Here is a 27,883-nt window from a genome sequence, read left to right as displayed (position 1 = left end):
AAGGAGAAAATACTCAGCAATGGTGTCAACTTATGAATTTACACATGGTTTGTCTTAAAGCAGATTAAAAACACCACATAGACACATAAACAACGTTAAAAGCTGGATTTTCTCACCACAGGGGGACTTTAATATTTTATATTTTGAGGGAATTTTGTGATACTAAGTATTAATTATACAATAATGATGATGCATTTGTTTTCAAATTCTCTACAATACCGTACAATTATGCTAATTAATCCATAGAGAACACCAGAAGTCTAAGAACATTTCCAGTTGATAAAATATGCAGTATGTATATTTCCAGGCACTGCATTGACTGTTGTACATGTTGCGAGCACCAGATGGCGCTGTTTGACACACTCCGATGATCTCAGTCTTTTCCCTATTCAAATTAAATCAGGAGAAAATCTCAGAGCTTCATTTCGTGATCTCAAACACGTCCGATGCAGTAACAGCCTGTTTTCCTCTCGCTTTGGATGTGGAAGGAGTCTAAAAAATTCGTCGACGATTCATTCCTGTTTTGTTTTTGTTTTTTTTGAGTCGCATTTGGTGTGAAAGGGGGATTTTAAGACGTTACGGGTGTGAGTGTGAACGGACCGTTAACGTCTATGACATCATTCTGATTGCTTAATTTACAGCACACTTTTCCTCAATAACACACATTATTTAAGCTGCTATTCAAATCCTTCGTACAAACCGAAAGTTATAATAACATCACATTAGTAGATAAGATAAATATCTCCAGTTCTCCACTGAACTCAACGGACATCTCCACGTCACGCGCAGGGAGCCGGTTCACACGGGCTTCCGGTATCCAAACTGTCAAACCGCAGGGGGTCATGGGAAATGAGTTTTCTGCTCCATTTGAGACCTCGCAAAAGCGGTTGAAATAAACTACATCTCCCATAAAAAGAGCCCAAGAAGGAATCCTCCATTCCGACAGATCCCTCGGTAGATTACAGCCTCTTCTCCTCTCCGTGTTATTGAGGGGGAGCGGAGCGGAGAGGAGCTGATCGATCCGCTGTCATGGAGGAATAAAAGCACACGCTCCTCATCCATCACCCGCTCCCGAGCAGGAATATATCACGGTCATGCAGCGCGCGCTCGGGGGGATCTGAGCGCGACTGCCGTTAAAGATGATGTCCGCGGAGGAGCAGCAGCGCGACTGGACGCGGGCGTCGCGGGCGTCGGAGGAGGTGCTGCGGCTGACCCGGGAGCTGGCCGAGACCACGCAGGAGAAGATCCAGGCGGCGGAGTACGGGCTCGCGGTGCTGGAGGAGAAGCAGCAGCTCAAGCTGCGGTACGACGAGCTGGACGCGGAGTGCGAGAGCGTGCGTCAGGAGCTCGAGCTGCTGAGAGAGGTAACGGACACAACTGCGACACCAACGCGCCGCGATTAATATTAACGCTCGCGAAACGCTGCCGTATTATGTGTTTGGGGTGTAAATGAAGTGGTTTTGTAGGCCAGTGGGGTTTCTAATCTCGGAGAGGCCGCGGGACACCGAATATGAGCATCCCCGGGAGACACCCCCTCCATCTTAAGATACATAAATATATATAAAAATGTGTATATATATATATATAACCCAATTTATACCCATTTAAATTGTATACACAGTACAAAAACTGTATACAACCGGGCTTCCAGTTTAAAGCATTATTCGGAAAATATTATTGTGATCATCCTCGTGAGACACCCCGTCCATCTTAAGACTTATATTTTCAATATATATATATATATATATATATATATAAATCTGTAAAAATAGTATATATATATATATATATATATATATATATATATATAAATCTAGTTTGTACACATTTAAATTGTACAACATTTTTATACAATACCAGTTTAAAGCATTATTCGGAAATATTTAGAGTCTGTTAAGATACATTACGTTTTTTTAAACTGTTTTATTTAAATCAATCAAATTTTATTGTTTACTTATTTTAATCATTTTTAATATTTATTTTATTCACAGTTTATTGTTTATCTATATGCATCTACTTTTTATTATTTATTTTAATCCAAATTCTATATATTTAACTTTGTTTATTTTAATATATTTATTTCATTATTATTTTACAACATTCTTCTCTAAACTTTCCCCCAGACTGATGTAGATGTGGTGAAATGATGCTGTTGTGTAGCTGAGATGATGGAATGACTTCATGTTGAAGTGAACATGGTGAAACGCTGTCAGTGTGTCCGAAAGATGAAAAATACTGCTTTCATGAGAAGATTAATACAGTGATTATTTCCTGACATTCAGTATTCTGCTTGAGTTTTTCATGTTACTTATGATATCCCACAATCCTGTGGCAGTGGTTGGGAAGAATAGCAAAATTAGCAGATGGCTAATTCACCATAAATGGTCTTGTCTCAAATTTTGATTCTATATATATATATATGTTTGTGACATGCATTGGTTGTTGATTGGATGTTGAGATGCTTAAAAATGGAGGCAAATATAACATGCATTTGGAAAATATATATAGAGTGAATTTTAATTTCACGCTGATTTTAGAGTCTGAGTTTAATTTTCTGTTGGTGAGTTTGCGCTTGACTCCGGCCCGTTCACACCAAGACTGATAACTGTAACTGTAACGATAACTGTAACGATAACTGTAACGATAACTGTAACTGTAACGATAACTGTAACTGTAACGATAACTGTAACGATTCCACATCAGCATCGGCTCCAGCGCATGATATTGTTCTGTTAATTATAAGCGCACTGCAGTTTTGTGTCTGTTGCTTTAAATGCTCGAGCTCTGGATTCTGATTGGCTGTCAGTTTTGAAAGTGATTTCAACTATATTGTTTTTCTGTGTCGTTATTGTTATAGTTGTGGTGTGGACTCTGCTATTCTTAGAACATTTATAAAACTATATATATCTTTATGATTATAGTTGTCATCCCCTGGTCATATTCTTAATCTGCTGCTGCTTTTATTCCCACTAATGTGATCATCTCTCAAAATCAAGTTTCAGATTGAGGTGATAATGCTCGTGTTGTGGTGAATTATGTCAGGCCTGCTTTTGAATTTTTGCGGGAGTTTTTGTCCCCTCCTAAACGGCCGAGCGAGTTTCAGCCGGAGCCGGAATGATGAGAATGTGGAAAAACACGCCTCAGTATCTCGTCATGCTGGGAATGAGTCTCTGTGTGTGTGTGTGTGTGTGTGTGTGTGTGTGTGTGTGTGAGAGAGAGAGACAGAGAGAGATCATTTTTTCTTAACTGCAAGGGTTTGTCGTGACTGGCAAGCTTTTATTAAAACCAGTTAATTCCAATTTCATTCAGTTTCCAAACTTTCCTGAAATTCCATGATGGTTTTTGTCTCATCATCTTCTGTCCGTCGTTGAGTCAGTCAGGATGAGCCACTGCCGTCCGGGTCAGTCAAGAAGTCTAACTAGTAAACAAGTAAAGTTATTGTGCAAATAGTTCTCGAATGCAGAAGCTCTGTTGAAACAATGAGCCAATCGGGGCTTACACACACACACACACACACACACACACACACACACACACACACTCACGTCCTCTTTTGGGACAGTGATCTGCATTTTACAGTTTCTCGATCATGAAAACACTGGTAAATCAGCTCTTCATCTGGACAGATGAAGACAACCATGCGGGAATTTGGTTTAAAGGTCATTTATGATTATTAAATTCACACTGTATATCTTTTTTTTGCTGATTTCTGAATTATATCTCAGTGGTAAGAAGCTGTTGTTTACAGTATGTGCACAGCACATGTGACACAATTATTGTGTTTAATGTGTGAAATCTAATCTAATCTGTCTAAAACAGTAAAAGTTAAATGAGAGTAGGCCTGCCTCTGTAATGAAGGAGGGCGTCCCACACCAAGACTGGACAATATCAAATATTTATAATATATTCACATGGATTTTCGCATATTTTGCTAGAGATGCACTGATATCAACAGTTTGGCAGAATTATAATGTTATGTAGCCGATATGACAGACTTGTATCACTTTACTGTATTTTCCTTTTTTTGAAGTGATTCCAATCATATTTCAAGCAATTCATAATCATCATGATGAACAGTGCACATCTGAAGAGTCTCAGCTGGAGGAAATAATACATTATTTATCGGACGCAATATTAATATATCAGACACATTTTCTTATCGGGCCGATAACATTAAACATGAACCGATATTGGCCGATGCCGATATGGTGGCCGATATATCGTGTATCCCTAAACTTAGCATATAAGGGTGTGTTCATACTTGGCATGTTTGGTTGGATTAAAACGAACCCTGATGCGATCGCTCACAACACGGACCAAAGACGAACCGAGCGAACCAAAAACAGGACGTGATGTCACAAGATGCGACCCTAAAAAGACATTTGTTTTTTCTGATCACAGTCGTGATGTTGCTCATCACAGTTCAGTACAGGATCAGAACTCCAGATCTGTGTGTGTGTGTGTGTGTGTGTGTGACGGAGGGATTCCTGACACTGTTTTTACTCCTTTACACATTTACGCATTTATCCCAGAACACAGCCTTGTTTTGGATGTTCGGTGAGTTCTGTCGTGGAATATGTTGTAAAAGCAGTTTTTGTGTGTGTGTGTGTGTGTGTGTGTGTGTATCTTTAGGTCCAGTTTTAAGAATGCCAGTGTGAATGCAAAGCGAATCAGGACTATACGTATCGCTTTGATTTCTGGTCCATACCCAGATAACCACACCTCAGCTGTGACGTCTGAACACACACTCTAGTGTATTGTCATATAGATGTGTTCAGATGCGCGTGACGGGAATGAGTGTAAATGGGTTATTGGGTCAGTCAGTGGGGATTTAGATCTGGCGTGTGTGTCCAGCTGAGACGCTTCTCTTCAAGCTCTTTCAGACAGTGTGTCTTTGTTTGTTCAGGATGCCATTGAGAACAAGCCTGCTAAATTTAGTCGTTGTGTTGAACGGCTCAGGATTGGGCTTGTGTGTGTCCCACATATCAAACACACATCATCCGTGAGTGCGGGAGTTTATAGCCCAGCTGTGTTCGAGCTAACAGCTGTTCAAGCACAAGTGTTGATGTGGACACTGTACATAGACCATCAATCGCAGCTCTCTCTTCAACAACGCTGAATCGATTCTGAAAGCTTCATTAAACCGGTTAAATGCTCTTGCATCTCCAAAATCCAAATGCTTTTTTTGATGCAAAATGAATGTAAATACAGTCATATCTGTCCTAAAGACAAACATCTGGTATGTTGTGTGCATTAGTCTGAACGCAGCCTATTAGACCTGCCTATGTGTGTGTGACATTATATTTCATGATAACGATATGGGCCTATATATATATATATATCAAATAATATTTTTCATGTACAGTAGGTTTATTTAACAGTTAGAAATAGTACAGAAATTAAATGGCTAATCAAATGTAAAAATAAAATACTGCATAGTCTTCACTGTAAGTTTTTATTATTAAAGCTACAGATTTTTTTCTGTACCTGTTCACATGAAGAACGATAACTACTGTATTATGTATATGTATGTATATGTATAACTATATTAGTGTCCACACTAGTGGATGATATTGTTCAAGCACTCGCTGCAGTTTTGTCGTCTGTCTTTTTAAATGCTCGTGCTCGTTACAGCAGGATGGATTCTGATTGGCTAGTTCATCCACTGGAAAATATTGTTCCGATGAATTAATGTATCTGTGCCAGTGTGCTGTGATCGTTATAGTGGTGATGTAGGGCTGTAGCTATCGATTATTTTAGTAATCGAGTACTCTACTGATTATTCCGTCGATTAATCGAGTAATTGGATAAAAAACCTGTGGTAGTAAAAATAGATCCAAGAGAACAACAGCGTTTAAAATTACTTACAATACAAATATAGGCCTTTTAAAATACAAATACAGCCTTTGTGATTTCACGACAGCACTATGCTATATTATGATTGTAAATGGTTTTAAATATATCGCGTATCCTTAGAAAACGGTGTAATAATGCGGTTCACGGATTCTCGTCTGTGGAATACGCCACTTCCGGTATTTTGCCGGTTACTCGATACGGGTAAATTGCAATTGAGGATTTTTTAAAATCGAGTACTCGACTTTAATCCAGGAATCGTTACAGCCCTAAATATTTTAGCAATAATCGCCTTTAAAAAAACACAATATTCGATTATAATTATACATTATGAATACATATGAATTACCATTACATTTGATGGACATTAGTTAAATACTATAATGTGGCCAGTTGAAAGCCATAATCAACAAAATCTCCTTATAAATGTCACGCCTAACAATCCCCTTAATAACAACATCTTCCTTTTTTGGGATGAGTCGTGCTTCTCTTTCACGCTGTCCTCACGGTTACTTTTTTGCTCCCTCATGTAAACACCATAGAGAAGTCCCAGTCGCCGAGAGCCGAGGGCAGAGAGCCGAGAGCTGAGGGCCGAGAGCCGAGGGCAGAGGGCCGAGAGCTGAGGGCCGAGAGCTGAGGGCCGAGAGCCGAGAGCCGAGGGCCGAGGGCCGAGAGCTGAGGGCCGAGAGCCGAGGGCCGAGAGCCGAGGGCCGAGAGCCGAGGGCCGAGAGCCGAGAGCCGAGAGCCGAGGGCCGAGAGCTGAGGGCTGAGGGCCGAGAGCCGAGAGCCGAGGGCTGAGGGCCGAGAGCTGAGGGCCGAGAGCCGAGAGCTGATGGCCGAGAGCTGAGGGCTGAGGGCCGAGAGCCGAGAGCTGAGGGCCGAGAGCCGAGAGCTGCACAGGCATGAATGAATCTCTGCTGGTCCATGCATGTCTGTCATGTCACCACATGCTGAATACCATCAGCAACCCAGCCCTGACCTCGAGTGAACCTAGCCAACACAGAATCAACACTGAACAAGTGTTCTCAGTCGCCAGTCGATCACTAATTAACCGACAGTTTTGCAAAGAGGGTTTCCATTATAATCACTGCAAAACTGTCCGAAATCTGAGCAGAACTCGGCACTGACCAAAATCTGGTTCTGAGTAAACTTGAACACCTCTGGAGCCTCATTTATAGCCGTTATAACCCTGAAAGAGCCGTACGCCACTTCACACGCATGAGATGTGATTCATTCAAACAAACTCGACGAAAGAATGTGCATCTGTGAGTAAACTCTGATCCTGCGTTTGGAGACACTGATGGAGATCTGAGGAAGGAAAACCACTTTAATATTCATCATAATCATAAATACAGTGCATGTTCACAATAACAGTTTAAATAAATAAAAGAAGGATTTAAACTATGTTTTACATCTGATATACATATTTAGATTAAATATCCCATTCTCATTAATGGAGTTAAGCACTTAAATTACATCAAATCATTACCGAGAAGTTACAAAAAAAATGATATTCTAATAAATAGAAGTATTAGTAGTGGATGTGCTGCTGTTGAACACTTTAGCTGTGGGATGCTGTGTTTCAATGTTTGCTTAGCGCATGACAATAGCAGAACTAGTGGTCTGAGAAAATATTTTCACGCAAATAATGATTAATAATGCACAATAAGGCCTCTCTGTTTCCATTAAAAATATAAAGCAATTAAAAATACTATTTGGCCAGTGGAAAAGATTGAGTATTGAGGTATCATGTGGATGAATATGCAAATGATATGCAGATGAGGATATGCGTAGTAAAACAAGGCTTTATAAGCTCATATATGGTTATTTCGGGGATAGAGACGCATGAACGCACAATCTTCCTCTGACTGGGGTTTATAAAGGGGATTTTGCACAGGTTCTGGCGTACGCACGGCTTTATACGTCTGAATGTTTTTTGGCGTACGCCATTTTTGGCTTTTGGGCACACACACACTTTTAGTAAGGATCCTACACACAGTTTTATTAATGAGACCACAGATTGGCCATTGCATTCAAAAGATCAACAGACTTGTCTGTGATTGGCTACATCTCTCACCGCTGCAAAAACACATTGTATATAGAAACACAAATACACACTGGATCGTTTGCCAAATCTGTTTCGCCAATATGATATTATTACAGTATTAACTGAGGGTGCTTAACTCTGTTAAAAACACATGGCCTGAACCCAAAGGAAAAACAGGAAACGCTTCCTTCCTCCTTTGGTTGACTTGGGAGAATGGGAAATCTGCCTTTGTCCTGAAGCGTACTGAGCTGTGCTGCTGTTTGCTTCAATTTAAGGTGGCAAATATTGCCCTTTCATAAAAATATTCATATCCGTCACTGCTGTGAACTGACCACCGCATAGAATATGAAAATATGATTATCTTTGCGAGTCAGCTGTCAACAACAGGCCTAAACCAGCCGTGGCACAGCACAAAAACACATTATTATCAACAGAACTTTGAAAATATCGAGATATAATTATTTTTGTCAATATTCAACACCCCTAATGTACAGTGTTAATTTTTATTTCTTCATGTCTTAAAAAGCCTTAAATATTACTTTATAAAGTGTGCAGCAACCCTTTTACACACTTTTGGATGCAGTGTTTGGATGGTATACCACTCGTTTCCACCTCTATTTGCCCACTGGCAATATCAATCATCCCCATATATAATGATAAATGATTAATTAATGATTAATCCTGGTGTGTTTCTTCTGTTCCTCAGGCGTTCGGACAGGCTCACTCCAACCACAGGAAGGTGGCGGCCGACGGCGAGAGCCGCGAGGAGTCGCTCCTCCAGGAGTCGGCGTGTAAAGAGGCGTATTACGAGCAGCGCGTGCAGGAGCTGCAGGCCGAGCTGAGACAAGCTCGAAACATCCTGACCAACACCCAGTCGGAGAACGAGCGCCTCGCCACCATCACGCAGGAGCTGAGAGAGGTCAGTGTGCGCGGTGAGCGTGTGTGTGGGGCACGAGCGGCGTCAGGATGGTCAGAAGAGGGCTTAGAAGCATCAGGAGTCGCTAAAGCACCAATTCAGTTGGAAAAAGTGTTAAAGTATAGTGTAGAAAATGACAACAGAATATTGATGAATCAACAGTTTGTACCTGCCAATTAAAAACATTATTAGGGATGCTCCGATATGAAAATTTTGGCCGATAAATCTAAATCCAATTCCATCCAATTTTTATATAATTTTTGAGAGTCTGATTACTAAAACAAAAGCCTCACCATTAAATCCATGTCTCAAACACACACTTATAATGATGTTCTCATGATAATGTTATGTAGCCGATATGACAGACTTGTATCACTTTACTGTATTTTCCTTTTTTGAAGTGATTTCAATCATATTTCAAGCAATTCATAATCATCATATGTTGAACAGTGCGCATCTGAAGAGTCTCAGCTGGAGGAAATAATACATTATTTATCGGCTTTAAAATGTCGGACAAATTTTCTGATCGGGCCGAAAACGATAACAGTAAAAATGAACCGATATCAGCCGATGCCGATATGGTGGCCGATATATCATGCATCCCTAAACATTATATAAACTAAACTTTAAAAACTGGGGCTGTGATGGTGGTAGTTCGCCAGTGTCGTCATCCACCAGGATAGATGTAACAGGACACACATATTCACACTGAAAACTTGTCATGCTATTTCTTTCCGTTCGGCATGCATGTGAACAAACACGGCATTGTTTCAAGCACTGCACGTGGTTTGGACTATCCCATCTGGAAAATAAGGAAGTGCACTGAGTGGGAAACTGCTGTGGGAAAAGTGCACGATTCAAGTCTCATACTGCAAAAATGCTTTTCTTACTTATTATTTTTGTCTTGTTTCCAGTCCAAATATCTAAAAATTCTGAAATCAAGATGCATTTACTAGATGAGTAAAATGACATAAGATGTTATGTCCTGTTTTCCGAGGGAATAAATAAAAATTAAGTGAGTTTTTGCTTAAAACAAGCTAAATTATCTGCCAGTGGGGTCAGAAAAATAATGTTAATTTAAACAGAAACAAGACTATTTTTCTTACCCCATTGCCAGATAATTTTGCTTGTTTTAAGCAAAAACTCACTTCATTTTGATTTATTTCCCCAGAAAACAAGACATAATGTCCTGAAACCCATGAGATATTTCTATACTTGTGTTGACCGACTTTTACCATCATTTACTAAATTCAAAAGAAGATGTAATGATGATAATCGTGTTTTGGCACTAAACAGGTATGTGACCTACAGCGTTTTTCTACTTTAACACGGTGAAGGGATTAAAAGTGAATGAAAGAAATAATATAAATAATGTTTCTATAAATAAATTCCCGGTGGAAAGACAGATGGTGTGACACGAGTGAGGATCGCAGTGCTCTTGAGGAGATTAATGAGCCAGAGGTGAAATGAATGTGTTTTTGCATGTGACTGAGCGGAGGAACAGATGGAGGGAGTGAGAAACACAAGCACACAGGTCAAAGGTTAAAGTGTAGTTGACATACACTTCTATTCAAAAGTTTGGGGTCAGCGTCGTTAATACTTTTATTCATCAAGAACGCCTGAAATGGATCATAAGTGACAGTATGACATTTATAATGTTACACAAGATTCTATTTCAAATAAATGCTTGTTGATTCTGTATCACACACACACACACTCTTCTTGTGCCACAGAACAGTCAGATGGTGGAGCTGCAGAGGTCTCGTCTGCGCGACGACATCAAGGAGTTTAAGATCCGAGAGGCTCGTCTTCTGCAGGACTACAGCGAGCTCGAGGAGGAGAACATCACCCTCCAGAAACATGTGTCTGTCTTAAAACAGGGCCAGGTAACAGTCAGCTGTGTGTGTGTGTGTGTGTGTGTGTGTGTGTGTGTGTGTGACTACAGCGAGCTCGAGGAGGAGAACATCACCCTCCAGAAACATGTGTCTGTCTTAAAACAGGGCCAGGTAACAGTCAGCTGTGTGTGTGTGTGTGTGTGTGTGTGTGTGTGTGTGTGTGTGTGTGTGTGTGTGTGTGTGTGTGTGTGTGTGTGTGTGTGTGACTACAGCGAGCTCGAGGAGGAGAACATCACACTCCAGAAACATGTGTCTGTCTTAAAACAGGGCCAGGTAACAGTCAGTTGTGTGTGTGTGTGTGTGTGTGTGTGTGTGTGTGTGTGATGGGTAGGTTTAGGGGTCGGGTGTGTGTGTGTGTATGTGTGCGTGATGGGTAGGTTTAGGGGTCGGGTGGGGGTGTGTGTGTGTGTGTGTGTGTGTGTGTGTGTGATGGGTAGGTTTAGGGGTCGGGTGGGTGTGTGTGTGTGTGTGTGTGTGTGTGATGGGTAGGTTTAGGGGTCGGGTGTGTGTGTGTGTGTGTGTGTGTTTGTGTGTTTGTGTGTGTGTGTGTGATGGGTAGGTTTAGGGGTCGTGTGTGTGTGTGTGTGATGGGTAGGTTTAGGGGTCGTGTGTGTGTGTGTGTGTGATGGGTAGGTTTAGGGGTCGGGTGTGTGTAAGGTTAGTGGAGAGAATGTACAGTTTTAAAAACATTACGTTTATGGAATGCCCCCATTTAGATGGCTAAGTAAACGTGTGTGTGTGTGTGTGTGTGCGATGGCATCCTGCAGGTTGAGTTTGAGGGTCTGAAGCATGAGATGCGTCGTCTGGAGGAAGATACCCAGTTCCTGAACAGCCAGCTGGAGGATGCGGTGCGTCTGAAGGAGATCGCGGAGCGGCAGCTCGGAGAGGCGCTCGAGACCATCAAGACTGAGAGGGAGCAGAAGGCAAGACATGGAGCTTCTGTTTAGCAAATTATTATTATTATTATTATTATTAGGGTTGGGTATCGTTTGAATTCATTAAAAAAAGTAGAAATAAAAAATTAGCAATCGCAATAAATGGATACAACTGACAAAGATACGATTGAAATAAACAGTCTTTCAAGATTGTCAGGTATTCAGGTTCAGAAACTGAGATTAAACGCTGCACACTAGCCGTCTCGCGCGTGGATGGTGTAAAGCCATATTGAAATGCTCACAAAGGAATCGATAAGAGGAATAGAAATTTTAATTTTATAACAAGTATCCCATTCCTGACCTCAAGTATTCAATTACAGAATTGGAATCGGTTTTTGATTCCCAACCCTAATTATTATTGCAGCTGGATATTATTGGGAGTGTGAGCTCCTCATTAGTTGTGCTGGGAATCAAGAACTGGTCCCATTAAATAAAGTCTTTCTGTTACATTGACCTCGTGCCAGCAAACACAGGACCCATAAATCTGTGGGGCCGGTGTCTGCTGGGTGGCAGTGTTGATTTCTCACTTTAACTCTTGTGCTGTTGAAAACCCTGTAACATTTGGGATGTGTCCTGCAAAAAATTGCTTATAAATCTCTCGTTATGCTCGTTATCACCAAATATTGGATTCAATCTTTTTGTACGCTTGTGTACCTCCGTTTTTGAGTGAAAATAGCAATATTTCTGGATAATTTCAACAATTTTACATAAAATATGAAAAAAATGTGCACTATCACACTAGTGTGCTTTAAAGTTTAACCAGGAAAATTGACAAAATTATCCACAAATAATGCCTTTTCACTCAAAAACTGAGGTATGTCAGCTCAGATAGGCCTACGATCGATCCATTCCAAAAAGAAATATAAAACCGGTCCTAATTGAAAGAAAACAAGTTGACAAAAAGATTGAATCCAGTATTTGGTGATGATGTAGCATAATGAGAGATTTCTAAACAATTTTTTTAAGGCTGGTCATTTAAAATTGACCGTGAACACCACAAGTGCTACAATGTGAAAAAAAATCCCACAAAAATTACAAAATGTATAAAAAATTTTTTTGTGTAGTAGTTAGACTCTGAGTGAGTAAAGTCAGTACATTTCAGTCCAATGCAATAACATCAGCATTTTTGGGTACGGGAGAATCCTCTCCGGGTCAAAATGACCCGAACACAACATGAGGGTTCGATCTCTCTTTAATTGATCTACAGTCGTCAACATTTAAAGTGGATCAAAACTTTTCATCAAAGTTATACATGAATTTTGAATAATAATCGTTCTTAGGACAACACTGAACTTTTTTGATCCTCTTCAAATGTTGACGACTGTAGTTTCAAACGCCGTTCCCGCCACAGCTCTAACTTCATGAGATGTGCTGGTGTGTGTGTGACACAGGCCGCCTTAAGGAAGGAGCTGTCTCAGTACATGAGCATCGGGGACTCGATGTACCACAGTCCTCTGAGCATCTCCCTCGACGGCCTGAAGTTCAGCGACGACACCTCGATCGAGCCGAACAACGACCAACCGCTGCACGTCTACGAGAACGGCCTCCACAAGATCGCCAGCAACAACAACAACAACGACGACGACAACCGTGTTTCCATGCCTAAGAAAGGAGAGTTGTTCCAGCCGTCCTCCAGCCTCGTGGACAACCTCCTGAATGAGCTCAACATCTCCGAGATCCAGAAGCTCAAGCAACAGCTGCTGCAGGTACTCTCCTCACACACCAGTCGAACGCTTGGGGTCGGGAACAGCTTAAAAATTTACTCTAGAAAAATCACGAGTGCACAATCATTTTATAAAATCTGAACAATTAGTGAAAAAAACATTATTTAGTGGGGAACAAATAAGAGAAGATAAGTGTAGTTACACATTGCTCTGTGTATTCTTGTAAAATACATTCATAAAAAACAAGATTAAAAAAATCAAAAAGATCAAAAAACTTTTAGGCTATATATACTATAATTTTTTTTTTTAAATGTATAGCACAGCTGTTTAATGAGGCAGCAACATATGAGTGATAGGACATAACAAGAACGGCTATTAATTAGTGGTCGACCGATATTGGTTTTTTGATGGCCGATGCCGATGCCGATATCTTGGAGAGCAGGGTGGCCGATGGCCGATATAAAGCCGATATTTTTTATATATATTTATTTTAATCAATATTTAATAAATTCTAAAACAAAATTTTAAAATAAACATGCTTTTATACTTTAGATGGCAACTTCTTAAATTTGCAATCCTATTACAGTATTTTTCACAAAGTAATTGTTTAGAAATATATGAATATGTGAATAAAAAGAAAGTAAACACTGTAACAGGGCTCTCAGTAATCTGGTAATTTCGTGCTGGTAATCATATTTTTTTCAAATAATAACAATAATTTTACATACAGCACAGTGAAAACGATATGAATATGACACAGTTGGCAACTGGATATCACAGATATGAATATGACACAGTTGGCAACTGGTTAACGTTATATATCAGCATATTTTAAAATGAAGGATTTAAAGTTTTTCAATCGCGTCTCTTGTGAAGCTGATCTTCTGTTCACATTCACTCACTTCGCACGGACCGACCGTCACTCGCAGACAGTAATGCACACTTCACAAGATATCACAGCTGGATTCAATTAAATCTGCAAGGTTTGTGAAATTAAATGTTTATTAGATATTCAGAGATTTGTTTAAATGACGTAGATGCGCATTTGCTGAATGTGGACGGCAAATGATAAAGTATTTTAGCCTGATTGTTTGCCTTTTCTGTTACAAATAATATAAAAGCAAACGCTTTACTTTACTTACTTTGCATAAGTTACCATTTACTTTCTTTGTTTACCAGTTCTGTCTAACAAAGTATTAGATATGACTGACAGAGATCGTAAATTAATGAAGACGGAGAATGTGAGTGAGCGCTGTTTGATCTGACATCATCTGAGGAGCTGCCGTTCTCTTCTGGCGCTGGTGTTCTCTCAGCGCCGCCCGTCAAAATAAAAGTCCGGAGCGCTGTCAAAATAAAAGTCTGGAGCGCTGTCAAAATAAAAGTCCCGCTTTCAACACATCGGCCAATCAGAAAAACTTATCGGCCGATGCCTTTATTTCAAAAATGCCAAATATCGGCCGATATATCGGTCGACCACTACTATTAATAATCTTTCATTGCGTCCCTGTATTATGATATGAAAGGCTCCAATACAGTGCGTATGTGCATCCCAAGCGAATGATGCGCTTGAAGCAACACGAGTCACAGCGCGCAGCGCGTCAAGTCCACATTGAAAAGGTCAAAGCACAAAGACAAGACATTGATGCGTAGTGTATTACACAGTATCTATCTATGCAATAGTTTTTTCAGCATTTTCTTTTAACAGTTTTAAATGTCAGTTACTGTGTGTGTGAAGAGCAATTACAGCGCTCTCTACTCCAGTGTTGTGGTCTAACAGACACCCGGTAGAAAGTAACATGATTAAGTTACAGCAATACAGTCCAGCAAGATAAAGTGAAACCATAGACCTCTATCTACAGATCAAGTATAATAATAGTAACATTGAATCATCTTGGAGAGAGTTTCATTGTGTTGACTGTCTGACCGAGTGCGACGCGCTGAATGCTGAATGATTGACAGCCGCAGCTGAGGGAGGAGTTTACGTGAACTTGAATTTAACACTTAAATATTCATTTCTACCTCACATTATACTATAGAATGGCTTCAGAACACTTATAATATAGTGCACGAAAACTTAATGGTGCTTTATAATGTTTGTGTGCCTTTTATGGGGCTTAACAATAACACTGAATAGTATACACACAATATCGGATTTGGATCGGCCTCTTCTGACCAAGAATGGGAGTATCGGAGCCGATACCGATACCTTAGTATCCCTGCTTTCCACAATGCATATAACCAGGGGTGCACATAACATTTTTGGTCTTGTTCTCAGGGGAGAACCTGGGGTTGTTGCTTGGTCCTCACATTTTCAAATGCATTTTTTCCTTAACCCACCTCACGGGAGGAACAAATTAGAGGGATGCATAATATATTGTTAAATATTGTTATCTGACTATACCTACATCCAAATTAAAAAAATAAATAAAAAAATAAAAAAATCGAGCACACTTTAAAATAGTCAAATTTTTATCAGGCAGTAGGCTAATATGGCCTAGTCGAGTATGCAGACTGCTTGTTATTATCAGAGATGGCAACGCCAGCGAAGGAGGTAACTTTACGTGACAAACTCAAAAAAGGAGAATTAAAAACAAAGGCAATAGAAGGTCATCCATCCATTTTCCCCCCCAAAACGCTATAAATCCATCCTTTTTTTATATATATATTTTTTTTAAAATTGATGGTTTGTCTTTTTTTTTTTTAAAGTATTTTGTCATTTATGAGGAAAAAACAATCTTACGTGAGTGACAGTTCTCCATTACAGACGCGACCACTCTGAAAGCGCCGCGGCACTAAAAGACTTTCAAACTTTCACAGAGACCTCAAACAGAAAGCACAAAGCCTTTCTTTAAAGCGAATTTCGTTTTGTATTAATTGTATCTTAATTTTAATCCATGTTTCATTAAGCAATTTCCTGGTTTTAATAAATAAAAAAGTAAATAGGCTATCTTGATTGTTTAGGCTATTTTTTAATTATAGCCTAAGTGTAAAATATTAGTATACCGACATGGATCAATTATTGCTATTAAATTTCATCTGTCTTTTGTAGGCATAGGCTAGCTGATGGCGCACCAACGAAAAATCCTAAATGATGTGCCAAAATGCGTTTTCTATTAGGCTACAATGAAAATATTGTAGGTCAGGTTTGCCGAAGTTCGTTTAATTTAGGCTATTTATTTATTTAAATAATTAATTTATTTTTGTCCATGTGCGCCGATCGGAGACGGAGTGCTGATATTCTGAGGTAAGAGAGTTTTCTAGTCTCGCGGCTGTCATCAGCAGCGCCTTGCATTGCACAATCAGCGGATGGCGGGCGGGTGCGGTTTTGAAAATTGGTCAAAAACGTTGGTGCGGATGGATGGCGGACGGATGATGAGTTTTGCGATGCGGTTGCGGATGAAATAGCCCATCCGCGCATCTCTAGTTCTGAGGCCTATCCAACACCACAGATTGCGCACCTATCTATCCCCAAATCTTAGGTACGCAAATGAGGGTTGTGGCAATTCATCTGGTACGCATTGTTTAATTGGGTAGCGCATGCGCACCTGCGCACCACTTATGTGCATCCCTGCATATAACACAGAAAACGCTTGTTTAAATTTCAAATCACAATTAGATTTTTTTTCTCCCAAATCATGCATCCTATAGTGTGTGTTCAGATCTGTGTTTGAACAGCTGGACTGCTTAAATCCTATTAGTGTAAGTTGCATTTAGTGCTCCACCCAATCCGACACGACAAGCCGTCCTTCTGCCAGGAGGTCAACCTGTGAACTCTGACCTTTTAAAGGATTTCAGAATGAACATTTCCTGATAATTAGGGCTGTAATACTCGAGTGCGGTCTTGGACTCGAGACCGTTTTTCTATGGTCTCGGACTTGTCTCGGACTCGGCCACTGGTCTTGCCAAATATGGCTTTTGGTCTCGACCGAGTCCAGGTGTCTGTATTATGTTCCCAGTAAGCACACATACGTCGCCGCGATATTAAAACAAAATATTATTGGAGGGAAAGTGAAACACTGGCCACCTAATAACTAGCGATGGGCATTTCGGCTTTTTCCGAGCCGGCTCTTTTGACTCACAAACGGCTCTTTAAAAAATAAATGTTTAAATAAACTTGCTGAAAGTCCACCGCTAGTGCAACGTGAATATTCACATTTTTAATTGTCCATAACACCCCGAAAACTAGCCTGCTTGCCTAACACATCTAATTAATGGGCAAAGTTTTCCGACTTTTTTCTTACCTTTTTTTTATTTATTTTTTTATGTGGATGTTATTGAGCTTGTAGAAGATTAGCTCTTGCGTTCTTCTGAACATCTCGCTGAATGACGTCTGAACATTGCCCAATGTAATTTCTGAGTCATATCACTCCATAATCTGCCTCTCTTTTAAATGCCTATTCCACGACTGGTAGGCTCCAATGACTGGCTGTTTTAAAATATAGCTAATATCGAAACAAAATACCCCAGGCAGACTCATCTACGAGACGTTTAGGCCTCCTCCAGTAGAGCTCACAGCTGGGCTCATAACTTGCAGGTTTGCTTAGTGGCAAACTTTTTTCATTTGATTGGTTCAACCGCCACCCGCCCGAATTTAATTAAAATGTTATTTTTCGTCACGTCATCCGCCCGATCCGCGGTTTATCCGCATCTCTAGTGTGTGTGTGTGTGTGTGTGTGTGTGTGTGAGTTGGCTCGGCCCTCCCTCGTGCAGTTTAATTGGTTGACATCGCGTGTATGATTGACAGGAACAGAATGTGAGGCTGATCAGACAGTTGAAACGAATGTGTGTGCTCCTTTAGGCCTATATAATTATTTTTTTGTTGTTCTTTGAATTAGTCAATTATTTTAAATAAAATTAAAATCATTCATTATTCATTATTACATAATGATTTAATTTCTATAGGCTACATTTTTCAGCATTTTTTTTTTTTTCCTGTCCTGGACTCGGTCTTGACTCGGACTCGAACCTTTTTGGAGTCGGTCTTGACCTGGACTCGACTAGTCCTGGTCTTGGACTTGTCTTGGACTCGACAAAGGTGGTCTTGACTACAGCCCTACTGATAATTCACTCTCCTCCTCGTCATCCAAGATGATCATGTCTTTCTTTCTTCAGTGGAAAAGAAATGAAGGTTTTTGAGGAAAACACTCCAGGATTTTTCTCCATATAGTGTCTTCAATGGGGTCCAACGGGTCGAAGGTCCAGATGTGAGTTTCAGTGCAGCTTCAAAGTCTATTAAGAGGAATAAGAGTCTTATCTAGACAAACCAGCGGACATTTTATAACAAAATAAACTTTTATATACTTTTTAACCACAAACCACTTGTACGTCCATGATTTCACGCCTTGCGTAATCACGTTGTGTGTCACGTAGGGCGAAAAACGGCAAAATCGTCTGACATCGTTTTTTTTAACCATTTATTTATTTTTTGTAAATGGCGTTTATCTGAGTCTTTGCACGTTCACTTTCTAAACACTGGGTCTATTCTTCTGCCTGCGTCACGTCTGACCTTTCAACGTGATTACGTAATGTGTGGCGCATCACAGCTAGTGCTAGTCAGTACAAGCAATTGTGTTTAAAAAGTGTATATATATGTTTATTTTATATTATAAGGGTCTTCTCCGTGCATACGGGTGTGTGTTGAGCCAGGACCGTAGGAACAATACGAGACCATTGTTTTATTCTGTCCGTTATGGTAATCAGACCCGCACTGAACACTCATGACCTATTGATCATTCACAGAATTCATTCCAGACGCCATGAAAGAGCAGCGGAGATGATGTTTCTCAGATGAACAATTGCTTCTATTTTTGCATACATTTTTAATTACAAATGATTTTATAAGCTTTGGTTGTTTGTGAAGGGAATCTGTTAGTGTGTGTGTTGTCCTGTCTTGGTCACATCACGGCTCTCCACACACTATAGGAACAAAACTGTTACATATATGCATATATTTTTACCCCAAATTCTCCTTAAATCAATCTTAGTAAATCAAAGTCTGGGTAAATGTCCGTCATTAGAGATGGCATGTGGTTTAACAGCAACTTCCACATGACATTGAGTATATTAGGACAGGAATATTTTACTGTTGCATAATACTGTAATGCTTTTATTTTCCATATAGTAATAATTTATTCATTATAAAGACATCAATAATAAAAAATAATTATGGTATTAATATTGAATATTGTATACTGTAATATAATATTGAGATGTATTATGCTTATTACAATTTTTAATATTCACATATTGAAAACTTCTACCATGTGCAGTATTTGCTTACAAATGTTATTATGTGAATAAATGATTGAAGGTGTTTTCGTATTACATTCCCACTGTAACTGACATGAACAAAACAGACCGTTAAACCGTGACCCGCAGGCCACAGCACTGAGCCAGAGCTTCATAGACTGAGATATTCCCAGGTTTGAGTCATGTCAGGACAGGTTACACTGCGAGTCCTGCAACTAATGCTCAGAGCAGATGTGCTTCTGAAGGCGGTTCTGCTTTGACTGAATAATGAAAGATACTTTTTACATTTTCAACTCTGGCCTTTGAGATCCACTTTCTTGCAGAGTTTACCAGCTTTGATTAAACTCACCCACCGGCACATTACAATTAACATGCATTACGTAATCAGATTACTTTTTTGATGCAACAAGAAAAATGTTCACATTAAAGGGATAGTTCACTCAAAAATGAAAATTAGCCCATGATTTACTCACCCTGAAGTCATCCTAGGTGTAAATGACATTCTCCTTTCAGACGAATACAGTCGGAGTTATATTAAAAAATGTCCTGGCTCTTCCAAGCTTTATAATGGGAGTCAATGGGTATATTTTTTTGGAAGTCCATCAAACCCTATTTAGTATGTGCGGTTCTATGAATATGCAAATGAGCCCCGCCTCCACTCACTCACTCAGCTCAGAGATCCACTGGTTGACGATCACACGTTGATCTGATTGGTTACAAGGTAGTTTGTGACGTCAGAAACACCAGCGATTTCAAAGCGTGTTTTTGAGACTGTCTTTGGTTCACTGCAGTTTTAAGGAGGAAATACTCAGCAATGCTGTCGACTTATGAATTTACACATGGTTTGTCTTAAAGCAGATTAAAAACACCACATAGACACATAAACATGTGTTGTCAGCAGAGCGGACAGCAGTAGTGTCAGCCGAGTGAAAATCATTGACTTTGTGGGATCACAACGATTGTGTGCCGGAAATGAAGAGACTCTTCTCTGTCGTTCCTGATGCATGTGGCATGTGTGTGTGTTTCAGGTTGAGCGTGAGAAGGTGACGCTGCTGTCCACACTGCAGGAGTCTCAGAAGCATCTGGAACAGGCTCGTGGAGCGCTCTCGGAGCAACACGAGAAGGTCAGCCGGCTCTCGGAGAACATCAGTGCCATGCGCAAACTCCAGGCCAGCAAAGAGCGCCAGTCCGCGCTGGACAACGAGAAGGAGCGCGACAGCCACGAGGACAGCGAATACTACGAGGTGGACATCAACGGCCCCGAGATCCTGGAGTGCAAGTACAAGGTATAGAATTTAGTTCTTTCTTTCAGATTTTTAAGTACATTTAGTCATTTAGCAGACGTCTGTGTCCAAAGCGGACACTAAAGCCCTATTCGGACGGGACTAGTTTAACATGGAGAGAGGGGTAAAGTAATGATCTCCAGAGCTTCTCTGTGATTTTAGTCCCGTCCGAATGTTCATCTCAGTTATCATGACGGACAATGTCAGTAAAGATTACGGTGACTTTTACCTTCAGTAAAAAGGTCTGGAAAAATGACCTCAGGTGACACTAATCCCGTGCGAACAGACCCGCTGTAAACATGTAGGTAAATATTTCGTCATTTCCTGTTTAAAAGTAGTTTTCCGCGATATTTCAAGTATGGAGACGCTTGAAGAAGCATCAGCCGCGTTCTAGACTCTGGGACGAGTCTGTGGCAAAACTCGAGTTTTACACACACCATTCAGATCAGAGAGAAGATCGACAGCACTTGTTAGAGGCACGAAACGTCTTTTAGCGTTAGTGTCTATTACCAACACAATCCAATCTGAAGTTAATTAATACATCGTTCAACCGGACATAACTGTTTTATATATATAAATATAGGTTATATGTGTTTGCGCACCTTGATATCAGGAAGCAGCGTAACACACACCACGAGTGACGGCGATGTGCAAATCGAGTTACTCTCCCACTTCTGCTAGTTTACTGAGATCTCTTATCCCGTGCGAATTGGCTATTAATATTACAGACGTCCTGTGGTAAAATTACACTACTCCATCTACCCTTGTAAAGTTAATCCCGTCCGAATAGGGCTAAAGTGCACTTTAAGTGGTGGTTTCATCTCTGGCAAGAAGAAAAAATCTAATACTAAAAATATCTATTTAGAAATGGACTAGACCTTCTATTTTGTGTACTAAGCTTTTTTTGTTATTATTTTGAGCTCAATCCTGAAATAAAAGGTTTGTAGTTCATGAACTCTTTGAACTACCAGGAAATCCCTTGATTAACGAGTTGTTGGCATACAATATTCCACAAATAATCACACTTTTGCCCTCTGTATGAGACACCAGATTTCTGTCGTTGCTCTTTGCTCGTATCACAAACACAGATTCTGTATTCCTCAATTGACCAGGGAAATGCAAACATTGAACTTTGTTCAATTATAATCCATTAAGTAATACAAATACACTTTATGGACTTAATCTCACTTTATTTGTTATTTTTTCAGCTCACCTTCAATGATTAAATTCCACCATGCAAATTCCACGACTTTAGTTAATCTTCATGCTTGTTTAAAACATTTTTCTTGTTGAAAAATGAATTTGCTTTTCGTTCAACCCAGTGGATATTGATTTTGTTGATGTTTAGTGTGAACAACTCGATTGCGAGATGATTCTCCCCTGTGCTTCATGTGGGCAATGCTCTTTGTATATGGATATACTGCCTATGTAGAGTATTTCAAATCAGCCGTTTGTGTTTTTGAGCTTACATTTCATTTAAGACGCTGCCTTATACGGTACCCGTCTCAGTGCTGGAAACAAACCGATTACATGAAATCTGGATTATTTAATCAGATTCCAATTAAGAACTTGTAATTAGATTATATTACACTTTAAAATACTCCTAATCGGATTTCAGGTATTTTTTTACTGATTACACGATTACTTGTTTACATTAATGTCAGTTGATCATGATTAGAAGACATGCAGGTAAACAAAGAAAATATATATATTTTTAGATTTTGTATTTTTTTTTGTTTTGTTTGTTTTTACATATTTATGATTCAATTAGCTTTTCATCAACTCACAAACCCCAGTTTGAGAAACCCTGACATGATGAAATGTCACTTCATGATGTTAATAAATTTAATACATTTACTTGCTCTTTGCATTTTCATATCACAAAATAATCCTATTTAAATCTAACAACTTAGGTCAAAGTAATCAAATTAGATTACCCAAAATGTGTAATCTTATAGATTACATAACTATACATTTTCGTCATGTAATTTGTAATCCGTTACCGACTACAATTTGTAATCTACGCAGCGCTGACCAGAGTCTGTAGACAGCGAAGCAGTTCACTAGGTTTAGCACAGTTACATTTTAAAAAGTTTTGAGTTTCTCATTCCTCTGTTGGTTTTTGGCACTTTCTGTAAATGATAAGAATCGTCTCCCAAGTAAAGTTAAGTCGTGCTCAAAATGACTGGTGTTGCTTTGCGGAGCTTAACAGTGTTTGAGCAGCAAGCTTTAAGGAAAACTAGGAGCATTATGAGTGATGATACACACCCCCTGCAAATGAATTTTGAGCCGCTGCCCATCTAACAAATCGATACAAGTTCACTTTTGTACCAGAAGCCAATTCGTATTTGTAATGCAAAATTTTTTATTAAGGATTCTTGAGGTGATGTTTCCGATTCTTATTTCAATTCAAATTAGAATCGATTCCTAATTTCGATTCCAATAAGGAAAAAAAAACCTTAGATATCATTCACATTTAGTTTTATTGCAAAACATTTAATTGTAGCTGAAAACAAAAATCAACAGGCTAAAGAACACTTTGCCTGTGGTTTAAAAACACCATAGAAAAGCAACTAGCCTAACTAATATAAATTTAAATCATTAAAGAAAAGTAAACGCTCAGTAATTAAAAAAAGAACAAATAAAAAATTAGCAATCGCAACAAATCGATACAACTGAACAAAGATACGATTGAAATAAACCGTGTTTTAAGATTTTCCGGTTCAGAAACTGAAATCAAATGTAAAATAACACTGCACTTTATAAATAAAATAAAATATACATTACAAATATAGTTACAAAAGTTATTCAGTCAAAACGTGTGAATTTTCTCTGAGTCTTTTGTTGTTAGATTAGTGTAATTATAGAGACGCAGCAGGAATATTAGGCTGCTGTCACTTTAAGAGCTGCCCAATAGAGTTACACACGCCTGTAGCTCTGAAAACAGCTCGTCTCGCGATTGAAAACTCATATTGAATGGATATTCCTCACAAAGGAATCGATAAGAGGAATCTAATTTTTTATTTTATAACAAGTATCCGATTCCTGACCTCAAGTGTTCGATTCCAGAATTGGCATCGATTTTCGGTTCCCAACTCTACCTGTGGGATGAATAAAGTTTGAATAAAGTATGATTTGTTTGAAACCACAGGTCGCAGTGTCCGAGGCAAGTCAACTGAAGGAGGAGCTCAAAACGTTAAAGGCGGAGCATTCGGCCTGTCAATCACAGTATAAGGAGGAGCAGGCGCAGCTGGAGAGCCGGGTCTCGTCTCTGAGCGCTCAGCTCTCGTCTCTGGAGCGCAGCAGTCGAGTCGACCGCGAGCATCTGGAGCGCGTGGAGAAAGAGCTTCGGCAGGCCAGTGAAGTGGCAGGCGAATCCCAGGGCAGCCTTAACATCGCCCAGGACGAGCTCGCCACCTTCAGCGAGGAACTAGCCAACCTGTACCATCACGTCTGCATGTGCAACAACGAAACGCCTAACCGCATCATGCTCGACTTCTACCGCGAAGGTAAACTCCTCCCTCAGATATCAGACCTATTATTAATCAGTATATACTGGAGAAGTGGCCGGAGGAGTGGAACACGTGCAAGAATAATAAGCCATATGAAATTCATCCGGAAATTTCAAACAGACTTTTAATCACTCTTAAAACTAGATCTGATCTAGTGGTATTCACCAGATGTCCTATAGGGCAGTGGTTCCCAATTCCAGTCCTCGTGACCCACTGCTCTGCACATTTTGTATGTCTCCCTTATTTAACACACCTGAACCAGATCATCAGCTCATTAGGAGAGACTCCATGAACTGAACTGAGTGTGTCAGATAAGAGAGACATACAAAATGTGCAGAGCAGTGGGTCACGAGGACTGGAGTTGGGAACCACTGCTATAGGTCATACAAGTTTGGCTGTTTTGCTTAAAGGTGAAGACCCAACTCTATGCATGTTTTGTAAGATTCCCCTCTCTGTTAAACATTTTTTATTTAGGGATGCACGATATATCGGACACCATATCGGTAGCGGCTGATATCGGTTCATTTTTACTGTTATCGTTATCGGCCTGATAAGAAAATGTGTCTGACATATTAAAGCTGATAAATAATGTATTATTTCCTTCATCTGAGACTCTTCAGATGTGCACCGTTCAACATGATGATTATGAATTGCTTGAAATATGATTGAAATCACTTCAAATAAGGAAAATACAGTAAAGTGATACAAGTCTGTCATATCGGCTACATAAAATTATCATGAGAACATCATTATAAGTGTGTGTTTGAGACGTGGATTTAATGGTGAGGCTTTTGTTTTAGTAATCAGACTCTCAAAAATTATATAAAAATTTGGGTTTAGATTTATCGGCCGATATATCGGTTATCGGCTTTGAAATATAAAGAATTATCGGTTATCGGTATCGGCCAAAATGTTCATATCGGAGCATCCCTAATTTTATTGGACTGTCCTGGGAATAATACAAGTAGAATGCTCTTTTATGAAGTTATTTCACTTAAGGACTTCAGTAAGATTATGCCTGAAAAGGTTTTGTTAATTAAAAAAAAATTGTATAAGATGACTTGTGTTTGTTTGCTTGGTTTTATTGTATTTATATGATATTTGTATTTTTGTAATTTAATTTTTGCCATGAAAAAAGCCTTAGATGCTGACATGGCATTAAATAAAACTATCCATCTATCTATCCATCTATCTATAAGGTAAAGCCGGGATAAACGGCGCACAGACTACCGGTTGGTGCAGTCCTGATGGTCGTGGACGCCGATCTCCAATCCTGCTGACCCGCGGACTCTTTCCCAGCGCCGAGACCAATGATGGAGCGTCATCTCCAGTGGCTGATCCCCGTAAAGAGCCCATGAACATCTATAACCTGGTGGCCATCATCCGGGACCAGATCCGACACCTCCAGCTAGCCGTGGACCGCACCACTGAGCTCTCTCGCCAGCGCATGGCTTCTCTGGAGCTGGGTCTCGGGGCTGATCGCGAGCAGGAGGCCAGCGTGGAGGAGATCCTCAAGCTCAAATCACTCCTCAGCACCAAGAGAGAGCAGATTGCCACACTGAGAACCGTCCTAAAGGCCAACAAACAGGTCAGCGTTCACCCTCGTCATTGCGTCAGTGGGTCGTAGCCTGTTTGTTGTCAAGCGGGACACTTGGCATGTTTTATTGCCTCAAATATTTTAATAATCATCCTAAATTAGGTGTAATTCGAAAGCTTAAAGGATTAGTTCACTTCAGAATTAAAATGCCCTGATTCCTCGGCTGGATCGTGTCGAGACTTTGAAGCTGCACTGAAACTCACATCTGGACCTTCGACCCGTTGGACCCCATTGAAGACACTATATGGAGGACAATCCTGGAGTGTTTTCCTCAAAAACCTTCATTTCTTTTCCACTGAAGAAAGACAGACATGAACATCTTGGATGACGTGGAGGAGAGTAAATTATCAGGACATTTTAATTCTGAAGTGAACTAATCCTTTAAAGCACTGCCTGTCTTTGTGTTTGTCAAATGAACGGCTATCAGCCAGGACCTCTAATGTTGTGTTTTATGTTTGACTCTTTAAAGAGGCTTTCTGACTTTAGACCACCTGACTCAAACGGCATACTTTCAACAAACTACAAGACAAACGGCTGATATGAAGTTTTATTTCAGAAGCACAGCAAATCTTCCGTGTTGTTTGCTACTGTTGTGTTTATTACTGGCATTGACACATTTCACGATTGGATTCGGTTTTGATTGTGTGTGTGTGTGTGTGTTTTTCAGACTGCTGAGGTGGCGTTGGCCAACCTGAAGAGCAAATATGAGAATGAAAAGGCCATGGTGACCGAAACCATGATGAAGCTTCGCAACGAGCTCAAAGCCCTTAAAGAGGACGCGGCCACTTTCTCCTCACTCAGGGCCATGTTTGCCACTCGGTATGAGACACACACCACCACACATTTATAACACACACACATCAGCAAAATAGTCTATTTGGTTTTATGACACTCTCCAGTATCTCCTCCTCTATTCTCACACAGTATTATCACAGTTATGATCAACAGAACAACACCAGGGTCTGGTTTTGGTTCTATAAAAAAAAAGTATAATCACAGAAACTAATAACAGTCATGATATTTTTATTGTATTTTACGAATAAGAGCAGTTACCAATAATATTGCATATTTTGTCCCAGTGAAATACATGTTCATCAGTGAAGCACTGAGTTTGAGTTTGGATGCAGAAATAGATCGATTAACAACAGCAAAATTGAAATATTATGACCTTTTTGTCATATTGATCATCTCTCAAAGAGTATTAGAGCATACAGAATGTCCTTAATTCTACTTTCCCTTCTGAAATTGAGTGTTTGCCTGTAATACTATCCAGACTTTCAACTGTTTGTAGATCATTGACCAAAGATAAAAACATCACTACCATTGTTAATCATTATGAAAAACTTCAGCTTAAACACATTTAGAAACTATAAATATGAAAAAAAGTATAAAAACTGCCATAGTTCGCTAACAAAAATGACACAACATTCACAACAATGACACAACCTCCCTCACAGTTTTATAATGAACACATGCAGTTACACAACTGTTGACGTTCACTTACGACAAATCCGACTGTGTGTTTATGTGCACACTCATGAAGACGGTCATTTTGCACATACATTTGTGTGTATTTGACCATTTAAGTGCAGTTTCATAGGTCTGTTTACAGGAGTTTACCAAGTCAAGCTTCTCTATTCTCACGGTTGTCGTGAATATTCCCTGTAAACGCAGTGACCCTGAATAAAGCCTGATATACACTACTTGACTTTTGACCAATCTGAACGAGTCCATGCCAAGAGTCACAACAGTAAAATCCATTTTCACTCCTGTCAAATATTAAATATGGCTATTCAAATATTAAATATCGTTACCCTGATAAGGTCTATTCCAGCCTTAAACAAATGGTAGAGCCTGTAATACTGGAAAGCCTTATCGTAACTGTAATGCATTGAAGGTTAATGTCAAAATAAATGAAAGATATTCAAGTAA

The 27,883-nt window shown here is 39.7% G+C and overlaps 1 protein-coding gene across 2 annotated transcripts in view; it reads left to right on the top strand.

Moving 5' to 3' along the window:
• The first annotated feature begins 136 nt into the window (after positions 1-136).
• The window catches only part of LOC311066085 (BICD cargo adaptor 2), a 37,263-nt gene continuing 9,516 nt past the window's right edge, over positions 137-27,883 (top strand). For both annotated transcript variants that reach the window (XM_084087068.1, XM_084087067.1), the window contains exons 1-9: positions 137-1,364; positions 8,607-8,819; positions 10,550-10,702; positions 11,479-11,634; positions 13,038-13,352; positions 20,588-20,845; positions 23,994-24,351; positions 25,554-25,942; positions 26,619-26,770. In XM_084087068.1, coding sequence (XP_083943194.1) covers positions 1,140-1,364; positions 8,607-8,819; positions 10,550-10,702; positions 11,479-11,634; positions 13,038-13,352; positions 20,588-20,845; positions 23,994-24,351; positions 25,554-25,942; positions 26,619-26,770 — 2,219 coding nt within the window. In that variant the 5' untranslated portion in view covers positions 137-1,139. The remainder of the gene's footprint in view (positions 1,365-8,606; positions 8,820-10,549; positions 10,703-11,478; positions 11,635-13,037; positions 13,353-20,587; positions 20,846-23,993; positions 24,352-25,553; positions 25,943-26,618; positions 26,771-27,883) is intronic.

This window comes from Abramis brama (genome assembly GCF_963993115.1).
Source record: "Abramis brama genome assembly, chromosome: 16".
Taxonomy (NCBI): domain Eukaryota; kingdom Metazoa; phylum Chordata; class Actinopteri; order Cypriniformes; family Leuciscidae; genus Abramis; species Abramis brama.
This window is presented reverse-complemented; position numbering and strand designations above follow the sequence as displayed.